Source organism: Sphaeramia orbicularis, chromosome 15 (assembly GCF_902148855.1).
Source record: "Sphaeramia orbicularis chromosome 15, fSphaOr1.1, whole genome shotgun sequence".
In the NCBI taxonomy this organism is placed as follows: domain Eukaryota; kingdom Metazoa; phylum Chordata; class Actinopteri; order Kurtiformes; family Apogonidae; genus Sphaeramia; species Sphaeramia orbicularis.
The window spans coordinates 31117576-31141229 of NC_043971.1; the positions used below are offsets into that span (position 1 = coordinate 31117576).

Genomic DNA, 23654 nt, shown 5'->3' on the forward strand with positions numbered 1-23654 from the left:
AGTGTCAGAATTGATACCAGGAGTCTGATGTATATGTTGCTTCATTCCTTTTTTTTTTTTTTTTTTTTACAAGTATATGGTAACACATAACATGTTTTAACAGTAAAACATTTGCTTTTAAGTCTGTACAACTGTCTTCACTTATTAAATATCAATCTGTTATGGATATGCCATTGAAAACGGGTTTTTTTTGTTCCTTCTGACATGCGACTCCTCTCTTTTCCAGATCATGGATGAGACCCAGACCCAGATAGCCTGGCCTTCCAAACTGAAAATAGGAGCAAAGTCCAAAAAAGGTGATTATATTTTATTGCTATGATTTCTATGTTTGAGCATATTCACTGATTTGACATGTTGTTGTTGGATTGTTACACAACATTCAGCTGTGACTCTCTTGATTTACAACTCATCTGCTGAGCTCCATATCTACTTTAAAAAATAACTTTTTTTTTAATTCAAATTTTTATTCAAAACAGTCTCATAACATGTCACACAGGACATAAATGGTACAAAGTACACTGTTTTCTTTTTTTTTTTTTTTTTTTTGAAAAGAAAAAAAGGTGTCCATATTGCTTATTGAAAGGAAGAAAAGGAAAGAAAAAAGGGATAATTTGTGAATCTTTGTTGCATGAATATTGTCATATATAGACTTTGCAGTACGATACAAAGCAGAGGAGTAATTTGTGAAGAACAATGCTTTTCATGGTCATCTTACTTTGTAGAACAATAACATGAATAGTAATAAAGATTATATATGCAAACAAACATATTTACATTTACTTAGACGCACTCACATTTATCTACATGTATAAATGATTGTGGATGTGTCCATGAAGCACACCCATGCAAAAAAAGGGCTAATATAAATAAATAAACTAAATAAGTAATAAATAAATGGATAATAGGCCTAATAATGATATTAACAAGCTTGTACATATAGCCAATCCCACCTCTTAAAATGTAATTTTAATCCTAATTTAGAAATGTAGCTGTTGTGGTCCAAACATAAGTTAATAATTATCATATAATGTTGTTTTATTAATACAGAAAATCTCCTCAGGAAACTCATTGAAGTTACATGAACACAAGGGAAGTATTTCAAGGTTGTACAAGCATGCATTATTAAAACTGACGGAGACAGTTAAGGAAGATGAAAGCTTGCATTCCTTCAGTTCCTCACAAACAATAGTTTCATCTACAGAGAGGAATTTGTGATTTTTGTGAAAGTGGAGGGGTTTCTTGTATTGAAACTCACACATTTATTAGTCAAGTTGTTTCAGCGCTCTGTTACTAATAAAACATTATCACGGTTATTTAAAGCTCTTCCGGGAGGGGGAGAGGCGGGTTTTAAGGGGGAAGGGGGGTGTTCAAGTAGGTGTAACTATGCCCGTTTTGTTGTTCTCAGGAGAGTTGGCAGTGTGCGTCTTCAAGCCAGATGTGGAATCCAATGGCATTGCGTAACTTCCTTACTCTGTACAGAAAATAGTTGACAGGGTTACATCAGAATCTTGAACATTTTTTTTCCTCTGGATGCTTAATCAAATGTAAGTCCTGGCAGTCCATTCACATAACCATCAATTCACTCCAAGCATTAGTTCATTGAGAAAAGCAGCCCTCCCCACCACCTGGGAGTAACGTTCTGTAAGCAAAATGAGAATATCTGAGAAATTTGAGCTGTGATTTGTATCCTGTTAGATTCCTTGGTATTGTGTAAACCAAGAGGAGGAAGGGGGAAGAATGTTGGCTAATCACTTACAGTTATCTTATGAGCAGATGCATTTGTGGGAGAAGACAGATGCCTGAGTTGTGTTTTTACAACCTGGGCTCATCAGAGCAAATTAAGGAAAGATGTCAAGATCGAATATTCTTCCTCTTGATAGATTTTTTTTTTTTTTTCCAAAACAGCAGTGAAACCTCATGTCAGGAAAATCACTTAAAGATCCACATTCTCGTCCATCCTCACATTGACCAACACGAAACGCACTTGCATCATCTGTCCTTAAAATAGCAGCCTGGAAACATCTACAAGGTTATTTTGACTTATCCTAATCTATAATAATAGCCTTTTAAGGATGTTAGTTTCCCTTGTTTTCCTGGAATTCTGCGTTCGCATCGTCTTTCATGTGATGTCTGGAATCGGTTACACTCTGCAGGATAGCGGCAGATGTGAGGGGATTTGTATGTTTGTAACCTCTCCACATACAGGGCCACACTCTATCAAAATGCCAGTTCCTCTATTCCATTTATCACCTGCAGCTAGTTGTCCCTGCCACCTGCATGACTGAGATAAGGCCAGTTGTTATCCTCAGGGGCCAGCCATAATCAGTACCTGTCAGTGGTTTAATATGGAGAAGCTATGTGGTGCATAAATGAAACAGGTATGTGCTGAAAATGTTTGAACGTCCTTTTAAAAACATTAATATGTGTTGTATTATTAGACGTATTGTAGAGTCCTTATTTAAGATCTTACTTTGGGTTTTAATGTCTTAATATCATTCATAATTGTTAGTAGTGTGTTAACATTTCTGCAGATGTTTTTCATGAGGAACACAAAGCCAAAAGACTTATTTCCTTCAATTGCGTGTTATTTCTCAAATGTAGTCCTCAACTGGAAAAATGCTTTGGGTTTGCCAGTACAGAGCTTGTGGGTCAAAAGGTTTTTCTGTCAAGTGGAACCATGTAGAGTCCGTGCGACTGAGAACACTCACTTTTTTTGCAGCTGCGAGTCTGTGCTTGTTTTTGTTTGCTTTTATAGGTGTTCCTTGTGCCAAATTAAGACTTAAGGTGTTCATTTTATATTCCGCAATCAATCATCAAAAAAGAGCATACTGCACACTCTACTTCAAAAATGCGGGGGTGTTCTGCATCACGACTGCAACACTCGTTAGGCTGGCTAATGTTTGCCAGATGTGCTGTGCAGGTTAGAGCGGGGACACTGGAAGAACGAGACTCCCTCTAATGGTCACAGTGGGTGCCACAGGAGGAAGTGGTGGGATTTCTATTGTTCCCAGTAACAGCTGTATAATGACAAAATTTCCTGGAACAAATGTTGAGATCGTGATAGGTCCCTCACTGTTCTGTTCTGTTCTGTTCCTTTCAGTTTTCTCATTCAGGCTGTTTTTGTTTAACATCCTACCCTTCAGTTACCCTAAAAACCGTTGTTTTCCTGTCATATTCTCTACCATCATTTAACTCAACACAGTTTGTTTTCACGGCCCCTGTGACTCTTAGGATTAGTGTCTGCTTGCTTCCGCTGTTCAGCTCCCATAGTTCCCGGTGCCCATTAACCAGACAGCTGAGGCTCTTTTAGGATACTAGCAAGAGGATTCTTCATCCGGGCAAACATTTCTTACTGTGCTTTATATACATGCACTATCTGTGTTTTGCAGCTTTATGCACACCGTCTTAGTTTGCATTGTGTGAGCTGGTGTCGAGCATTATAAATATTTTGTCACACCATTCACAAATCTTTTTGTTACGTGTTCCTTAAAAATCCTCCCTCCTAACTTTAAACATGGACCTGTGAGGCTGTCAAATTCTGGTGACTTTGTAACAATAAATCTGTTTCAGTGGGTTCTGTCTGAAGGCTGAACTGTAAATCTGAGATGCTCTAAGTCTCTGTGTGTATTATGAGGGGTATTCCTGGAAGGGGGCTTAGCCTACTTCCTGCAGCTCAGTACAGTTAACACAGGGCTGATGGACTGTGGATGTGTAGTATATGGGTACACACATTTTGTATGTGAGAGTGTGTAGCTGTGGGTGTGTGTTTTTCCACCTTTGTGTTCTTGAGGGGTCCGACGTTGGTGAAGCCAGCTGTAGGCTTATTCGACGCTTCACAGACACAAGCATTAGCTTTAAATGGTTTAGGTATGCAGTGTTTAGTTATTTTAACTGAAGTATTTGAAGGCCAGGGATCTTTCTGGAAGCACAGTTTACTCAGAGTGTTAATAGCTTTTTTCTTGCACGATATTCTGTGGCACCTGAGTGCGCTTGGACTGAAAAGTATTATGTGGCAGATTCAGTTATAGTTGTGCCTTAAATATAAACCAGATTATGAGTTCATAATTATTTATTAAGTAATAATTATGTATTAATATTCATTGTATAAAGAAACTGAATATTTTTAAAAGTAGTAGAGGGCGCTTAGTTGCAGGGTCAAAAAAGATAATGTGTATAGTAAGATATAATGTAAGATATAAATGCGTATGAAGGAATCAGGAGTTCATCAAGAATGGGGCCGAATATATGCAAAATGGAAAAGGAAAAAAGACAGATGAGCAATAATCAATTACTCAGTGTGTGTAATATAGTGTACAAATCCATATCCAGTGATGTGAGATGAATAAATGGAAATAGAATGAAAACATAGAGAGTTTTCTAATATTTTTTTGTAGTTCAGCAAATAAATTGGCTTTACTTGAATGAGCAGTAACTGTGATTTGGTGTCTAGTGGATAAAGAAGCTATAAAATCTGTATTGTTTATCTGCAGCTGTGATTGAAAAACTGAATGATGTTCAGGAAAACAACAAGATGAGCGTAATGTGACTGTCTGTTCTGCTGAGGTGGAAAATTTATCTTAGCACCTTAGGCTTTGTTCAGACAGCAGTTAAATCAGAGTTTTTTCTCAAATCAGACTGCCCTGAAACTGTTGTTTGCAAGTGATCGATTATATTTGTGTGTCCACACATCAGCTGCTCTACATGGGTTGCTGTGATAACTACATAGGTGTCGTGTAGATATACACAGCAAAAATCAAAATCTTACCAAGTGTGTTTTTCTCATTTCTAGTCAAAATATGTCATCACATTTAAAATAAGACATAATCATCTAAAGAGTAAATTTTCAGTTAGATATAAGAACTTATTTTTAGACAATAGATCTTGAAAATCTTATTTCAAGAACTCTTACCAAGATAAATTTCACTTGTTCCATTGGCAGATTTTTTTTTTTTTTTTTTTTGCTTGAATTAAGCAACATTATCTTGGATTTCTTATAAGATTTTCAAGATCTATTGTCTAAAAATAAGTTCTTATATCTCACTGAAAAGTTACTCTTTAGGTGATTATGTCTTATTTTAAGTGTGATGAGATATTTTGACTAAAAATGAGAAAAACACACTTTGTAAGATTTTGATTTTTGCAGTGTATAAATATGCATCTACACTAGTGATGTGCCTCTCCCACAAAGAGGCATGAGAAATGGAGACAGGCGGTTTATTTCAGCTTCTGTCCCAAATTGTTGTTCTCTGTGTTGTCCTCCATACCTCCTCTGGTAGTAGCAGTGTTTCTGTCATTCCGGATTCCACAATATTGTTGTTTGCGGTGTTGCGAGTGATGCAAAAGACCCTTTGACATAGACAAATCCAATTGCATCCATAGAAGTTAAGATGGAATTACATTTCAAACCACCTCCAAAGGTGGTTTGGATCAGATTTGCAAAAATTGCATTTCATGTGGGTTTTTTTGCTCTCCAGATTTTCTAAAATCAAACTGAATACCATCTGAATGTGCCAAAAAATGGACTTGGGCTGGCAGTCTGAAGAATGCCTTAGAGTTTCCGTGGGCTCTGCTGACTGACAGATTGCCTGAATATAATTCCACTGAGCTGCCTCCCCCTCCCTCCCAGCGCGGTGTGGTTACTTGCAGACTTAAATGAGACTCGGCAGATATCAAAGCAGCAATTACTGTCGCAGAGCTTTCTGTGATGCACTATAATTTGTTGACAAATGCAGACTGCTGTGTCATGTTTGGTTAATGGAGTTTAACTTGTATTCCACTTGCACATGTTATCACTGCCCTTCATCATCACTGACTCACTTAGACATATGTTGATCCACACTTGATCCATATTCTGTTTTACCTTTGACTTTTTTTGTTCCCTGCAGATCCACACATCAAGGTGTGCGGAAAGAGAGAGAATGTGAGAGAAGCCAAAGACAGAATTATGTCTGTCCTTGACACAAAGGTACAGTAGCATTTTATTAACTCTCCAAACCTGTAGTTGGTGTTATTGTCTTTGTGTTATCTCTTTCCTCGCCTCTTTCTCACCTTTTATCAGAACTGAGTTACACAGACTTTTACCTAACCTCTCCCGCTGTCCAAGTGACAGATTGCACACAGCAGTGGTACGATTTGGCTCTAATCTTGAGATATTCACATCATGGCTTTGTCATGAAGTGTGCATGCTGACTTCATTGCCATGGCAACACAGAAATCACATACCTGAATGAGGGCACTGTAGCACCCCCTGGAGGCTGGTAGTCATTCATGCACAGTGACATCTTTTAAATCACTTCTTCAAACACATTTATATAGATTTGATTTTATATGATGTTTGTCCCTTTTAATTTTTAAATTATTTTTTTTAATTTAAATTTTATCCTGTTTGATTATTAATTTATATTCTTATACATGATGTTGTTTTATCTCACTCCTTCATTTTTACATTGATTTGACAGCATCATGTTACGTTATCCCTGCCCTCTTTACTCCGATTCACTTAATTTATTCGAAGTGTCATGTTTTTGCATTTGTTGTGCACATCTCTCTTATTGTGTTGCTTCTGTTTTAGTGTTTTTACTTGCATCTTGTATCCTGCTGTGGTGCCCTCTGCTTTGTCTGTCAAAAGCACTTTGTAAACTTTGTTTTAAAAGGTGCTATATAAATAAAGCTATTATTATTATTATCATTATTATTATTATTATTATTATTATTATTATTATTATTATTACTTGGACTGACACAGGAGGAGCATATTTGACTTATTTATTTGCATTTGATGTCTGTTATAGATTAATACTTTTCTTTTTTTTTTTTTTTTTTATGCACTGCAATGCTTTATGCATGACTTCTAAACAATTTCATCATCTTGAAAAAAAGAACATTGTAATTTTAGAGCTGAAAGAGAACAATTTGATGGGAGAGGTTTATATTTTTGTGCTATGTGGCATTTGTTACCACTATTTAGAATTTCATTATTCATAAAAACAGGCATTTTTTGTTTACTTTCATTCATTTAGTATTAATGTGCTGTTGTGCTGAGCTATTAATTGTGAATAAATGGCTCAGAAGTCATATCTGTACAGTTATACCTGAGGTAGAGGTCACAGCTGACCGTTTTAGTTTAACAAAACAAGGCAAAGAATATAGCTTTTCTTTTCTTATTTTGATGTTTGGTCCTCACGGCAGCCATTCTTGGAGTATTTTTTATTTGAAATGACATAATCTTAGTGTTATATTCCCATTTATTGATCTTTTGCGTCTGTCATCAATCATCATTTCACTCCAGCCGCTCTGTTTTCTGCTCATTAGAGTAACCGGGTCACTCTGAAGATGGACGTTTCCCACACAGAACACTCCCACGTTATCGGTAAAGGTGGCAACAACATCAAGCGAGTGATGGAGGAGACGGGCTGCCACATCCATTTCCCAGACTCCAACAGGAATAACCAGGCAGAGAAAAGCAACCAGGTTGGTGCAGCTTTAGATGTACAGTTACTCAAAGTCTACTGCATGAGAGATGGATGGATGGAATATGCTGTTTATTCCTGGATGATCAAAGACACCGCCCTAGGATAAAAAACACTTTCATCTTATGATCCGCACTATCATCCCTATTGTAGTATTACTCCAGAGTAGGTGTACAGTTTCCTTTATTCTGTGTGGAGCCTTGACTGTCTTTATTTTATCCTTTCACAATGCATTCTTTTTTCTGTCTTTAAACTTGCTTCAGATTAGATTACCCGGCCTTTAGTCTTCAAATTCTTCCACTGGATCTGTCCCTCCTTGATCTGCTTATGCAGTCCATTTACGAACTGTCACCGGGTCTTGAACCAGACGGGATGCAGAAAGTTGGTCCATTTGGCTGTTTTGATTGGCCTGGCCTCAGGAAATCGGTGTGTTTTAACTGGACTGACAAGAAGAGCAGTAGGATTCTTCTGTAATTACTATTAAAGTGTAGTATGAGGAGTTGACGGAGCACACGGCCTGGCACAGCTCTGGACACTTATCTTTGCCAGGTGTTCTGCTGTGCACCTGTGAATGAAATGTACTGACAAGTTGCTGAATGCGGCCTTTTAATGATAGATCTTTCCTATGTTCCTATGTGTATATGCACGCTATTAAACCTGTCACATACAGACTTTGTTCTTTTCCTGCAGTCACAGTACGATGATGCAAGTATTGGTTGAGCAGTAGCAACCGAGCCAGTCGAAGGCCAAAACCCAAAGCCTTCTGTTTTCCTAGTTTTCATGTTCTCACTGGCTACATCATCAGATTTATGATGTTGTTTGGGTCAACACAGCCTGCCTTTCAGGGACTTTATTGAAGTGTAGTGATGTTGTGTTGACAAGCAAATTCAATCGATTATCTGCCTCCTGAAAATCACTGACACTCAGCATCAGTCATATAGATGCCGTTCAACCAGAGAAGATGGTTTACTTGCTTGCTTGTAAATGTGAAAGCAGTGGACCACAGCTGGCCATGGTTTATGGTTTTATTTTCAGTCTCTTTGCTTGTGAAATTATAGTTAGCTGTTGCCTCTCAGAGGGATGAAAATGATGCCATGTTTACACGTAGCTGGGTATCTGGAAAAAGGGATATTTTCTCATGCCTTTCATCCATATGAAAACTCTGGTTTAGGTCACTGAAAAGGATTATTTCTGAAAACTCCAGCCAAAGTGGAGATTTTGGAAAGCTCAGTTTTTTCACTTGCATGTTTAGAGGAGGAAATGGAGTTTTAGGGTCCTTTTAGGGTACTATATGTGTGTCCTATGTTTACTCTAACCATAACCCCATGATACTGAACTACAGCACATTTATATGAGTTTGTGATGATGGGAAATTTTCTGCAAAGGATCGGGTGTGTACGATGTTATCGTTGAAAACACACATACGCATACATACTCGGCTATGTGTAGCTACGTGTACACATGACTTGAATGGAGAGATACAAAAACACAGTGAGAATAACTGTCCTGGCATCACAAGACTGATTCTCAAAAATAAATTATCTGGAACTTTAGGTCATTTTAATTTTCTAAAAGAGATTAACAAAATTCCTCTGGATCCAGTTAGATAGCACAATGAAATGTAACAGTTGGGCCATTTGATTAAATTTATCTTACCAGATCCAAATCGTTAGTACAGCAAATACCTTGTCAACAAAAGGAAATTGTTCTGTCTTGAGAGAAAATATGATGATTAGTCTATTTAATGCTGACACAATAGGGGATTCAGAAGACTATTACACATCAACAGTAGCCATTGTGTTTTTTTAGAAAAATCCATTTGAACAGGAGTGAAGCCAGGCCGATCTGCCAGAGCAAATGAAACATGAGCTGTCAGTCAGATGCGTCTGGTTCCCGTGTTAATGGAGGCCCTTTTTCTGATCAAAATGTTCCACTAATGACCACAGAACTGACATGGTGAAAATATAGAATAAAGTATGAAAATATTGTGAAAGTAATTATGTTTTAAGTTTCAGCTAATTAAAATTCTGAAAGGTTTGCTGATTTTTCTTAGTATCTATTTTAAGGACAACTGTGGACAGTAGGATTTGTTTTCCGAGGATCTGGATGTCATGCACTAATTGACATGTGCTTGTTTTTTATTGTGAACAGGTGTCCATTGCAGGTCAGCCAGGAGGAGTGGAAGCAGCCAGAGTAAAAATAAGGGTAAGTCAGACCTCTCAAATCTCAGCCTCTGTTTTTGAAGAGGTACTCCACCCAGAATACATCCTTTGGGTATCAAAAGCTTACTCTCTGTAAGCTTGCAAGTTTGTAGCTTTGTTCCTAGAGCATGGCAGCTGAGGTCAGCCAATTTTTTTATGTATCAAAACATCTACAGAACGACTCCTCAGACCACTAAATCATCTTGGTGCTAAATCTGCTCTAAAAAGCCCTATTTTTGGCCAATGTGTAGCTAAATTCACTGCTTTTTTTCCTATATATGCATGCACTGCCTTACTTAGCTTGACAGTTGGTGGTTGGGTCGGTACATCTTTAAGAGCTGCCTCTCTCCCATTGGCCAAAAACAACTCAATCTTAGTTCTCTTTAAAGGAGTGATATTTTGCTTTTTTAAATGGAATTATGCATTTTAAAACATTTCCCTGTGGTCTACATAAACTGTAAATGCTATGCTTGGGTCTGAATTCTTTATTAATTCAACTCCACAGGTCCATCTTCAACCCTATTTTTGAGTAATAACACCAGAAAAGTTGTTTGAGCGCTGGCCCTTTAAATGCAAATGAGCCACTTCACGCCCCACCCCCTCCAGGATGTTGATTGTGCTTTCTGTCCTGTTCAGCCACTTGTGTTAGTTAATGCAACCAACAACTGAACATTTTAGGTAATCTGCTCGAAGTTTGGACATATTTTCAGTTTTTACTACAACCACTGCTGCTAATAAACAATTATGGCGTACTTGGAGAAATGTTTGTCGAAAGTCTGGACCTTAAATGTGCAAATGCCATGATGTAACTAGTTAAAATATATAACAAAACAAGCAGGAATTGAAACAGGTTGTAGAAATCCACTCGATTTTTGCCAAAATGAATATAAAGATAGCTTGCAGCACCTGGAGGGTTCAAATTCTAACTTTATGAACTATTAGGGTCCAAATACACAAATAAATGCACCAAATACTAATAAAAGTGGGTTTAACAAATATGACATTTTTGATTGATTATTATTATTGATTATTTATAGATTTTTTGTATTTTCAAGAACAGACATAAAATATATCACAAAACAGAAGAAGTAAGAAAAAGAAAAAATAACAGTAACTATGAGAGGAAATATATAATGCAATGATTTAACACAGTGTGGGAGGCACAAATGCATACATATGAATGTGTTCAGGGTCGTTTTGACAAATAACATGCGAATGGTTGCCACATCCAAGACTGTAGATTTGAGAGAAATGGTTTATCAGATCTTCTCCATATGCAGCAAGTTGGTCATTTCAGCCAACCAGGTTTTAAAAACTGGTATGTCTTCACCTCTCCAGTGGGTGGGTGTAATCCTTTTTGCCACAACTATGCCATATTGTATTGCCTTGTGTTCCAAATGGGACAGAGTTAATATGCCACGTGTCCACTACGTGGAACTGGCTCGACTCAGCTCGGCTCGACTCGGGTACCAGGTTCTATTCCTGGAGACCATTTCCATTACAGGATACTACAGACTTTAGAGTACCTGGACATCATAGCGATGCAGCGCGTTACCTCTGTGTCGTCTGCTCAGAGAGTTGCTGATAAACTCAGTCGTTGCATGTTGTCTCGTCAAAGTCATGCTGAATTGTTATGTCTGAACCTCCTCGACAAACCATGGTATAGTTTTGCGGACTGTCATCATGTGGATTAACCTACTGCTATATTTACTGTAAACTTTCGCATCTGTTTTTTTGTAAAACGGCGGGTCACAGAGACAACTCTCTGACCAATCAGTGGTCTGCAGTGTTTACACGTCACGTTGTAGTATCTGGTTCCCAGTCCTAGGACCTCGATGGAGGTGATACCAAAAAAGTAGTGCCAGATTCCAGGCTCTTTTTCATAATGAAAACGCAAAAAGGCAGAGTCAAGTCGAGTCGAGTCGAGCCGATACCACGTAGTGGAAATGCAGGATTAGACATCTGGTCTCCCCCAGGACGGCAGTGTATGGGTCAGGTGTGAGGTCACAGTTGTATACATCAGAAAAACATTTAAAACCAGAAAAGCACTCGTAGAGTGCAGACCTCCGCCAAGACAGATCTGCCCCCCCACCCGATCACCACCAAAGTTTAATCATTTGTTCCTTGTGCCAGTATCAACATTTCCTGAGATTTTCATCCAAATCTGTCCATAACTTTTTGAGTTATCTTGCACATGGGCAAACAGACAAACACAGACAGACAAACCAACACCGGCAAAAACATAAAGTCCTTGGCAAAGGTAAACATCTGACCAAAGCTTATTTAGTTTGGGGCATGACTACAAGTGCTCTCTACTGATTTGCATTTTGGGCAGATTGGGGATATCGATGGGTAAAATGAGTATAATTTTGTGCAGAAAGTATGAATCACTTAAACTGTGTCTAGTTCAGTCTTAGTTCTCTCATTAGTGAAGAGAAACCTGTAATATTTTATGAAGATGGAAAAACAGTCGACTCCCAAACAGGTACTTCCTCCAAAAGCAAAACATCAGACTCAACACAGCCAAGTACTTTGCCTAACCCACAAAGGGAAGCTTCAGGGGCAGGTTATTTTGCATTTCAGGCACAGCTTCAACACTTCCTCTGAGCCGCAGGCACCATTCCTGACTTTATTCCCCAACCACTTCCCTAGAACAATTGTAAAATTCAAGTGTGAGCCCCAGCCTGCTTGGCAGCCCCATCTCCAGCCTGTTTCTTAGCCTTTCCTTCATCTCAAGTTGCAGTCTAACTGGAAGCCTGACCTCCAGGTTCAGATCTGTGGGCAGAGGACCTTAACGCTCATGTGAACTGTTACATGCCTGAACCTCCACTGCATTTCAACACCACAGCAGTTGTCTAACACGTTCCTCCGCTGTGAACTGACCAACACTAACAAGGCCATGTGTTCAAGTGAGAATGACTGAGTGAGTGAAGAGTGTGATGAGGAGAGAGGGTCGGTCATTGGATATTTCTGAGGTGTGTATTGGCGTATATCGGCATGTGCGCATACACCTACCTCTGCGTGCTAAATGGATGTTTTCATAAGCAGTAAGCCTCAGCCAGGTCACCCCCTTTTTTCTACGAGTGGAAAAAGATATAATAAACCTGACCTTACCGGTGTTGTACGTAGGGGTTTATAATATAAGCTTTTGAGAACCACCGAAAGTGTTTTTGCCTCCAAAGAACACACAGTCGTGGATAAGTGGGGTGGATCAAAGACTAAGTTCTTTCTTTATTGACTTGGCCTTTTTCAGTGGATCTAGACCTTGATACCCATCTCATCCCACTTAACCCACGCCCCTTGTGTGCCATTCAGTGCAGTATCACTTAACACTGCTGACCAAATATGTGCTACCTCAGAGTCAGCTTGAACAGTTTCTTGAACATCCATACACGTTGAAAAGTTAAGTCCTAAAGGAGCTTATAAAGGATTTAGAAGGTGTAATGGATTTAAAGACATATTAGGTAACATTTGTGCATTAAAATATCTAAAATCAACTCGGTTTATATAGAAGAACTTAAAAAATGGAACACTGTTTTTGGAATTTCAAGAAAACGGCAAAGAAATACAAGTTAGTAAAGTAACATGCACAGAAAATATACTGCATCTCAGTTGTATCTTAGTAAAAGAGAAAAAATTTAATATTACAATGACTTTTGTGCAACAGGTATCAAAATATGAGCCTGCCTTCATTTTGTAACTTCACATGGCTAGTGAAACCCCAATTACTGTTCCCAGTTTCTCTTAAATATGTTTTTGATCAGTCTTTTATTTCCTGGTAAAGAACAACAGGCATACAAAAGATCATCCAACCAGAGCATTCCTATTTTATTGCAGCTAGAGTCTGATTCTGTAACCCCATGTCAACTCTGATTTTTTTGGTCAACCTGCCAAGTTCATTTTGCTTTATTGGTCCTTTTCTAACAACCTGTTCACCAGAGCCGACAGCCCCTCCCCACACTGATTCACCCCCCGCACTGCTGAACAATGTCTCTGTGAGCTGAACTAATAAGTGGAGTATCCTCTGTTCAGCTGATAAATACTATGTGATATGAGCAACATAAAATAAAGGTCAATATTTAAGTGAAACTGGAAATGGAAATTGGTCTGCAGTTGTAAAATGGATAGAGGTTCATATGTTATCCCCCGTCTCTCCATTGAAGTGACTGAATTTATATAGGAGACCCCCACAATACATTGCTTCTAAATCATACATGTTGCTTGTTACCCTTTTTGGAGACATCCTATATTATGTATTTTGTTTACGTGTGTATTAAAGATTTTATCATGTTTATTATGTTTTCACCAATGTTCACACTGAGAGATACACATTTTTATCAAATCAAATTTTATTTATATAGTGCCATCCAAATCATAACAAAAGTTATCTCATGACACTTTATATATCCTCCTGAGACTCAGCAATACATTTTTGTCCTGTGTAGGGGAAAAAAGTTTGACAGTTTTACTTAAAAAAAAAAAAAAATGCTGTCCATTGCAAAGGACATTCCTTTAAAAAATAATTTAAAAATTATAAATAATTTTAAAAAATGTAGCTGAAAAAACTATTGCATTATGCAGTTTCCAATCAAGACAACTGTTTAATGTAAAAAAGCTAAAATTTTCACTTTCCTGGGTCTCAAGAGGATATAAAAGTGGTCGAAACCAGACTCTCAAGCCAATTTACAGAAACCCAACAGAATCCTGCAGGAGTAAACACTTGTGACTGGTGACAGTGGTGAGGAAAAACTTCTTTTTAACAGACAGAAACCTGGAGCAGATCCTGACTCCTGGAGGATGGATGTCTGCCTTGACGAGTTGGGGTTAAAGAGAGAGAGAGAGAGAGAGACTGGGGGAGGGGAGGTGGGGATAGGGGGAGACACATGGATGCAATTGATGCACAGATAACTGAACTAGAACTGTCAAAAGTAGATCAGCTGGTGTTAGTATAATTACCAATAACCACAACAAAAGTCCATGACTGTTAATACTACTACTACATATACAAGTACTGACAGTGGATGTACTGCTACTACAAGTACAAGTAAGTTATTCAATGTAATAGGTTTTTTAATTTGTTCCTTTTCATACTGTTATGTCTGCTTAACAGGAAAAACATGACAAATACAGAATAAAACTGATAATATCATTAATAATAATAACATTCAAAAAGTTTATCTGTTAAAAACATAAATGTTGTTGCACATATCCATAGTAGGAGTAAATCATGTCACAGAATCATACTCGCATAACACCAGTAATAAAACAGTATTTCAGTACACTGCTTTAATGTGTTATTTTTCATGCCATTTTGCACCACAGTAGAGAACTGATTTATTGACAAACGGCTTTGGAAATGATTATTGGACCAAACAAGTGAAAAATCAACTGTTGTCATCTGTGTGACTTGTAAAGCCATCAAGGATTTTCTTGTGTACAAATATGCAGCATGAATCTGGCAAAAGATGCATGAAGTGTTTTCTGTTACAACTAATTTAATACAGATATAAGCTGTTTTGAAATTATTGACAAATGAAACTTAATTTTCCTCAATAATAAATTAAGAAGCTCAGATGATGAAAACCAAGTGCAAACAGTTATTATTCCAAGAAGAGAATATGAAAAGGCCACGTTTTATTGAATTTCTATGGAAAATCACAGGTGGTCGAATAATTGTTTCCAATTAATAGAGTATTTAATGCTAAATGTGAAGTGAATAACACATTAATGCATTGTATCATCTATATTTTATATTTTCTGTCTGAGTTGGGTCAGATTTTTATAGGTAGTAGAGATGAAAACACCAAATCATATGATCCCACATTATGATCAAACTAGATTTTTTTGTTGTTTTGTTTTGATTGGGCGATGTGTATCAGCATAAATGACATACTGTGCATTTAAAGGCACAGAATAAAGGTGGGTTTCTTCTTCTTCTTTTAGTGTTACCAGTGTTTAACCATGTACAGTAGGTTTTGTGTTTGATTCTGGGTGGTCCACAGACCACATCCCTCTGGAACCAGAAGTGGTTTGTTTGTGCCTTTTCTCTCAGAAACGGTGCTGGTGTCCAAAATGTCCCTTTAACATTTACAGATGCTACAGTATTTCACAGCCTTTTTTTTGTGGGTGGAGGTCTGTTTGAGTCTGCAGCAAGTCTGTTGTTGAGGTGATTTGTTCTCTGGGGATTTTTAGAAGTTTTCAGAGGTGGAGCTGACAGGCAGGTGATGAAAGGTCTGACCAGTTGCTTTACCTCGAAGATATTTTGATTTTTTTTTTTTTTTGTTTCCTTCCCCATTTCTCACCCTTATGTCAGGAGAACAGAGGCTTTTACACTACTTTCAGACTGAATACATGTGAAGCTCATATCTGCCAGGTAGACTTTTTTAAAAAAGGCTGAGGTCAGCTCGACCATAAAATCAGTCTATTCTTCATTCAGAGCTTGACTCCTGCTGTTCTGCTTGTCCTCTCTTGTATTTCCCTCAATGCTGACCTAAATTTCTGGAGCCCTTGGAGAGCGAGTGCTGAAACGTGATATAAATGTAAGGCCAAGCACATATGGGACTGATCAGAGATGCATTTCTTTGGTTGGAGCAATTCATGCTGCTTGCCCTTCACTGGCAGCCAAAACCATAGTGGCACTTTGCCCAAGAGTCAGTGTTTGGATAACTTTGTGTGTGTGTGTGTGTGTGTGTGTTTTCATATTCCCCTCATTGTGTGCGCCTCTGTACATTGCTTTAGTTTGTCTGTGAATGGGTGTGTGCCTGTGTGATTTCTCTCTCATGCATGCATAAATATGTGTATGTTTAAACCCAGACCATCTTTACTGCATCTGTTCTGTTGAATGGCCACTGTGAAACAAATGACCAAAGATATGTGGCTGCTCCTGATGACTTGATTCCTCCAATTTTATGGCTTCATTTACCAGCTTCAAATCAATGTAGAAGAATAACACTTCATGAACCACTAATAGTATGCAGTATTTATTCATATGTGAATGGACTGCAAAGCAATGTTTAAATCAGTGTTGCTAAAATGGCATCATTACTGTCAACTGTAGCACACTGCATAATAATTTCTTTCTCCTCTCGATACTTCTGACCTTGTATTGATTAACCTCTCTGGATATATTTGAGTTGGCAGGCTTACATGCCAAGTTCTGCCACCTTCTGCCAAATAGAGGCTTGTTATGTCTGAATGTCAATTCGCATAAGTCTACCCTATGTAACCTCCACCCCCCACCTCTCTTCTTCTCTTCTCTTCTCTCCTCCTCTGAGCTGTTACTCAAACTCCAAATGGACAGAAACAGCAGCACAAGGTGATAAAAGCTACCACACTCTGCTTGAGAGCCATTTTCATCATATATAGCAATATGTCTACATCAGTTCTCACAGCAGCAGTGACAGCATAATGATGAGCTTTCCGACTTTATGTAACTGTACTGTTCCAGCGGGTGTCTTTGCAATTCACTAATACAAAGAAATATTCTGATTTTTGTCTCTCTGTTTGTTTCTTTGTCTATGACTCGGCCCCCACTCATCCATCTCCCTCTGTCTTTCCATATTGCAGGAGCTGCTCCCTCTTGTTCTGTCTTTCGAGCTTCCAGCCATCATGCAGTCCGACCCCAGCTCCCCCACCGTGCAGCACATCTCACAAACCTACAACCTCACAGTCTCCTTTAAGCCGCCAACACGCCTGTACAGAGCCACAGGCGTGGTTCGCGGCTCACAGAATAATGCCAACGCAGTCAAGGTGGGTGACTGAATAGTAGATGTGATTTTTGGCTAGACAGATATAAGCTAGACTGTAATATTATCACCTGAGGGCTTGTATCTTGTTGCATAAGAATAGACCAGATTTAGTAAGCTCTATTCAGGGAGATATTCTTGTCATACTACTATGGATATTAAGAGTGTAACTGATGTACAAGTCCCATAAATAAGTGTTATTTAGGAGGATTTTGAGGCAGAATTGTTAAGGGTATAAGGCTTCAGTAAGTGCTTTGTAATAACTATTAATGAACCAGTGCTACCTAATAGATATGCTAACGGGCAGGTAGTTAATGGTGAATATCAATCAATCAATCAATTTTTTTTTATATCATAACAAAAGTTATCTCTTGATACTTTACATACAGGGTGAGTCAGAAAAAACGCTCTTTTCATTTAAAGAAATTGTACCACTGAAATGGAAATGCTTATTTTTCTTTTGATTATACAGTCATATTGATGTGGTCATTGAGCATGTCTGGCGATTGAATCATTGATTTATGGCATAGCATAACAGAGGGAATGTCCATTGTTTATTGTGCACCGAAATATCTGCCAACACAGTTTATGCCACCGTGAATGAAATTGATATTGTCAACCATTACAGCATGTTTACTCGCCATCAAAATGTTTTGTCTCAACGAAGTCGTCCGCCACGACCTTCAACCTGGCTACCATTCAGATTGATGCAAATCTGTGCTCATTGTCGCATCTCTAACACAGCTCTTCTCGCCATTCGTGTTCGTCGTAGGGCTTGGATTTCAGCCGTGATGCGATTTCGGAGTTCCTGAAGAGTTTGTGGAACAGTCTGATACACGGTTTTTAAGATACCCCCACAAGAAAAAATCAAGGGGGGTCAAGTCCAGGGATCTAGGTGGCCACTCTCTCTCCTGACCCAAACAGACAACTCGATGAGGAAATAATACCTGCAATCGCTGTGGTCTTGCCATGATGAAAACTCCCTGGGCACTGTCATGTAGGCCTATGTCCTGAGTGTGAAAGCAAAGCCCCGACTCCTGTAATTGTTGTCAATTTCAAGTTTGTTCACTGTGGCATACATTGTGTTGGCAGGTATTTCAGTGCCCAATAAACAATGGACCTTCTCTCTCTTATGCAATGCAATAAATCTATGACTACATCACCAGACATGCTCAATAACCACATCAATATGACTGTATGGTCAAAAGAAAAATCAGTGTTTCCGTTTTAGCAGTACAATTTCTTTAAATGGAAAGAGCGTTTTTTCTGACTCACCCTGTATAGGGCTGGTCGAAACCAGACTCTCAAGCCAATGTACAGAAACCCAACAGAATCCTCCAGCAGACCCCGACTCCTGGAGGATAGTCGTCTGCCTTGACCAGTTGGGGTTAAAGAGAGAGGGTAAAGGGAAAAAAATATGCCTGACTGTAGCAGTATTACACAGATGGAAAGAAGGCAGTTCTATAAATGTTTTATGCTTGAGTTAAATGATAAGTCCTGATAGAAAATAAGGTCTAGATTCCTCACGGTGGTTTTGGGCTCCAGGATAATACCACCCATGGTGACTATTTCACTAGACACTGCATCCCTAACAGTTTTTAGGCCAAACACAACGACTTCAGTTTTGTCTGAGTTTAACAGCAGAAAGTTGTTGTTCACCCAGTTTTTAATATCTTTAATGCACTCCTGTAGTTTAGTCAGTTGATTGGCTTCATCTGGTGTAATAGGTGAATTATAATTGGGTATTGTCAGCGTAACGAGGAAAGTTAACGGAGTGTTTCCTTATTGAGTTGCCTAAAGGAATCATGTATAAGATAAACAGTACTGGTCCAAGAACTGAGCCTTGAGGAACCCCATAACCAACTGTAGTGCACTGAGAAGATTCATTATTAACATTAACAAACTGGAAATGATCCTTTCGATAGGACTTATACCACATTAATGCCGATCCTTTAATATCAATTGATTGTTCCGATCGTTGTAGAAGGATGTGGTCGTCAACAATGTCGAAAGCCAGAGTAAGGTCTAATAAAACCAGTATAGAAACAAGACCCTTCTCTGAAGCAGTTAGAAGGTCATTGGTAACTTTGACCAATGCCGTTTCTGTATTATGATGTTCCCTAAAACCTGACTGGAAATTCTCAAATAGAACACTTCATCAGTAGGGTGAAATTAGCCTGTCTCACAATGGTCTAAACCCATGAATATGTGCTCATACATACTAAGGGTTAACCATATTAGCTTATTTTAGGTATTCAGTGATATATTTGGAATTCCATGGTTTTCACTGTCGCCTCACAGCAAGAAAGTTCTGAGGTCGATTCTTGGTTAGAATGGGGCGTTTTTGTGTGGAGTTTGCATGTTCTCCCCGTGCCGAGTGGATTTCCTGGGGGTACTCTGGTTTTCCCCCACCATCAAAACCATGTATATACCCTTGATCAAGGGACTGGTTTAGATCTGGAGTGGGTCCCTGGGTACTTTCAGTGGCAGACCGCTGCTCCATATTTGTGTACACGGGTGGGTGAAATGAAGAGGCTGAATTTCCTGATACACTTGTTTTGGCCTGTATTTCCCTTTTAGTCATTAGTAACAAATGGAGTATTGTCATTCTGCAGGTTTAAAGTCTCTAAAAAGCCTTTATACTCTGTTATGTCGTTTCACTTTCCTCTCCTTTCCTTTACGTGGTGAGCCACATGCCAAGAAAGGTTTCCTGAGGGTTGCCATGTCAAAGCCCACCAACACTGTCAGCGTTCCTCCCTCCTCTCTTATACACTGCTGCAATACTTTAAGCACCACAGGGGCAATGGAGTGCTGAGAGATATGAGTTGAGGGGCTTGATCGCTATGAGTTCACCTCAGCACTACTGATGCTCTAGACGCTGCTCTTTTAACTAAGTCTCTCAACTGCAGCAGCACTTCCAAAAGTCCCTTCAGTTAAATGTTGACTTAAAATAGATCAGAGCTCTTGTGATGGCTTGAATCTGCTCTTTGAGTATGGTTCTAAACACACTGTCTATTTTACTGTCTGTACATATGTATGCAAACCTCTCAACTGGAGTTTGAGTGGTTTAGCAAAAGCTGCCCAGTCTTCGTATTGTCTCTACCAATTAATCACACCATCTAGATGAACTATAGATCTCTGTTCAGTTTGCCAGTGGTGGATTATGTATATTATCTGTACGCATGTCTGTGCATTCATTCATGTATGCGTTTTGCACTCGTTTTTGGATTTGGATTGAAGCGTGCATTTGTGTACATTGCTGTTTTCGTTGCTTGTCCGATGTGCAATGAGTGACATGTATGTACACTGAGGCCGGGCCCTTGAGTTTGTGGTAGGTCTGAGGGGTCAGTCATGATTGGGAGCCATGCCAGGAAGAGGCCAGAGGATTAGAGGAATATGTGCGCTATGTTATGTGGTGGTGTGAGACTCTTGAAACACCTCTGAGGATTGCCAAAACCGCTGCGGATTGCTGTGTTATGCTGGCCGCAATGCGTGAACTCTGCTTCCACGCTGGAAATGACTTGCTTTACTAGGCCAAGTGATGGCTTGCAGAAGCAGAGCAGGCAAAGCAAAGACTGAGACTGTTCAGCTGTAGGCAGATGCAATGGAAAATACAATAGTTTCCACTAGTTATATAGAAAGTAGTGGTGTTTTCTCTTGGAAATGGGCTTCATGGTCCTTGTGACCCTTAACAGATGGTTCTGATTTCCAATGTAGAAAGGGGATTTTTCTGAATTAAACATTTTGTCATCTGGTTGTTTTAAAAACACCAACTCTGATTTTCAAAACCTTACATTTAAACCTGGATTATTCAATTTTTTTTTCTTCCTTTTTTTCCTTCTGTTGACTAAACTTTTGTTCTGGTTTGTTCTTTACCAACTTCTTCGAGAAATATCTGATTTGCTAAGTGTGAAGTGTGCTCTGAGGATGAGTACAGGGTTATTTCAGCACCACAATCAGTGATGCATCGTCATGCACATTGGCCCAAAAACTATTTTCCTCTCAGCAATCAGAGGGAGTGGCTGTAAAGTGGTGTTTTTAATTTTTCCACTCATCACAGTCACTCTTTTTTGCATTGTTAGAGCTTGATCCAGTTATTTATTGTTATTTATTTATATGTTCTGCTTTTGGAAAATCTAGACAAGCCATATCATATTACTTTACCCAATACATATGTGCTGGGAAATGACTGGAAGTGGGCCAGCTCAGTCTGGCAAAGTCTCAAACAGACATGCTCTCAAAACTTCAGCTGGAGCTGTACTCTAGTACAGACACTTTGACATTTTTTTCAACATATGCGTCCATCATTAATACTATTAATAGGAATGGAGGGTGTCCTCACTCACATAAAGGGCTGAAGGATAAAGCATCTTGTATACTGAAAAGATTTTAAAGCCCTTTGAGGCAGATTTGTGATGTTGAGCTACATAAAATTAATTGGTTTGACTTCACTGCAGTAGATTTATGGGAAATTTTGCAAAATTGCCTGCTGCTCCTGGAAACAGGTGATGGAAAGAGAAAGAGCAAATCAAAGGAGTAAAGCAAAATGGTAAGTTAAAAAACTCTAGTTGTTGGTAGAGCTTTATAATAGAAATCTCCTTTACCATCTCACTGTTGGGAATGCTTTTTAAATAAATGATTGATTATAGCAGGTTAAATATAGTCGGTTATTAGGCTGATTATCTTGTTATCCTTGCTTTCCCAGAGGGGTACAGCCCTGCTGTTGGAACATCTGGCTGGTAGCCTGGCCAGCACCATCTCAGTCACCACCCACCTGGACATCGCACCACAACATCACCTCTTCATGAAGGGCCGCAATGGCAGCAACATCAAGCACATCACCCAGAGGACGGGAGCCCAGATCCACTTCCCTGACCCCAACAGCCCCCAGAAGAAATCCACCGTTTACATTCAGGGCACCATTGAATCTGTCTGCCTGGCGCGGCAGTACCTCATGGTTTGTACCTTGACTATTGTTTGTGGACTCAGACCAGTGAAAGTGAATTACTTGTAACTGCTAAGCTGTGTTTTTGTGGTTTAGGGATAGCATTGGCAGTAATTCCTTACATATACAGATTCCTCATGGGCTGTGGTAGCAATAATGGGTATCACTGCTTTTCTAACCTCATTATGGTATATATGAATGATGCACAGGATTCAAGAAGTTAACTGTGATTGTCTTTTGGGGTTTTGAGTAACCTTGAGAGATATTTTCTTGGTTCTCCTTATACTGCTATAATCATTGTGTCAGTTAGTCAAGGTTAGCTTGCATGATTTATAACTGCCACATACCTGTTGTTGAGTTTTGGAACATGTATTTGCATCTTCTTGGCTTGAGTCTATACAGATTATCCTTATGGGTGTAACAGAGATGATTTGGCTTGCCATGAAATTTTGATGGATTTAACTTTCAGGCCTGTAATTCAGAGGTCAGTACATTAACATTTTGTATCTGAGGAGTGGCCTCAGATTTAAATTTCTGTTGGTTCTTAATGCTCTGTGGTCATTCTTGTCTTGTTGCCCATGACCACTGAGGCTACCCATATTGGAACTGCTCAGAAATATAATCAAAAGTCGGTTTAAAAAAAGTTTAGAAGTGATGGTTGTTTAATTAGCTTTGGGTTGAAGCTTCTGCTGAGCTCGTGGATATAAGGCATCTCACCCGTAAACATCGCTGGCTCTGTGTTAGGAGATCCATAATGTGGGGCAGTGATTCTGCCAGAGCTGCCTTCTCTTTGTCTGCGGTCTCCCATTTGGCCCCAAAGACATTTAGCAAATGCCAGAGTTGTTGCAGTGACTAAACATGACTTTGTCTTGGTCTGAAAACAGGACATAGAAGAAGGAGCCTCACACTGTCTGTCTGTGAAAGTGGGAAAATAACAAACTACTAATTTATACAAGTGGAGTTAGGGGGAAGAGGTCAGCAGGGGAAGATGGCAACAGAACCAAAGTGGGAGAAAGGACAGAGAGGAGAGGACATGGTAGTGTATTTAGCTGTAGAAGGCGAAAGTAAACATGGAGGAGGAGGAGAAGGAGTCCTGTCCACAGTATTGTACTGTGTGATTTGGCCATTTTCTGCCAGACTGTAGATTACAGCTCCAATCTGACGGGGCCCGTCAGAGCCAGTCTGGCCCTGTACTCTGCTGCTAATTACACCCACTCACAGGAGTAGTGCTGTCCAGCGCTCTGCCCAAAATATAGACGTCTGTGGCACTTGTGGTGGTGATCATGCAAAACAG

General features: G+C 39.1%; 1 protein-coding gene across 2 annotated transcripts in view; it reads left to right on the top strand.

Annotated features, from left to right (window-relative positions):
* Positions 1-23654, top strand: part of bicc1a (BicC family RNA binding protein 1a) — a 76529-nt gene that overhangs the window by 32001 nt on the left and 20874 nt on the right. For both annotated transcript variants that reach the window (XM_030156771.1, XM_030156772.1), the window contains exons 3-8: positions 227-296; positions 5886-5965; positions 7312-7470; positions 9621-9674; positions 17237-17419; positions 22121-22372. In XM_030156771.1, the coding sequence (XP_030012631.1) occupies positions 227-296; positions 5886-5965; positions 7312-7470; positions 9621-9674; positions 17237-17419; positions 22121-22372 (798 nt within the window). The remainder of the gene's footprint in view (positions 1-226; positions 297-5885; positions 5966-7311; positions 7471-9620; positions 9675-17236; positions 17420-22120; positions 22373-23654) is intronic.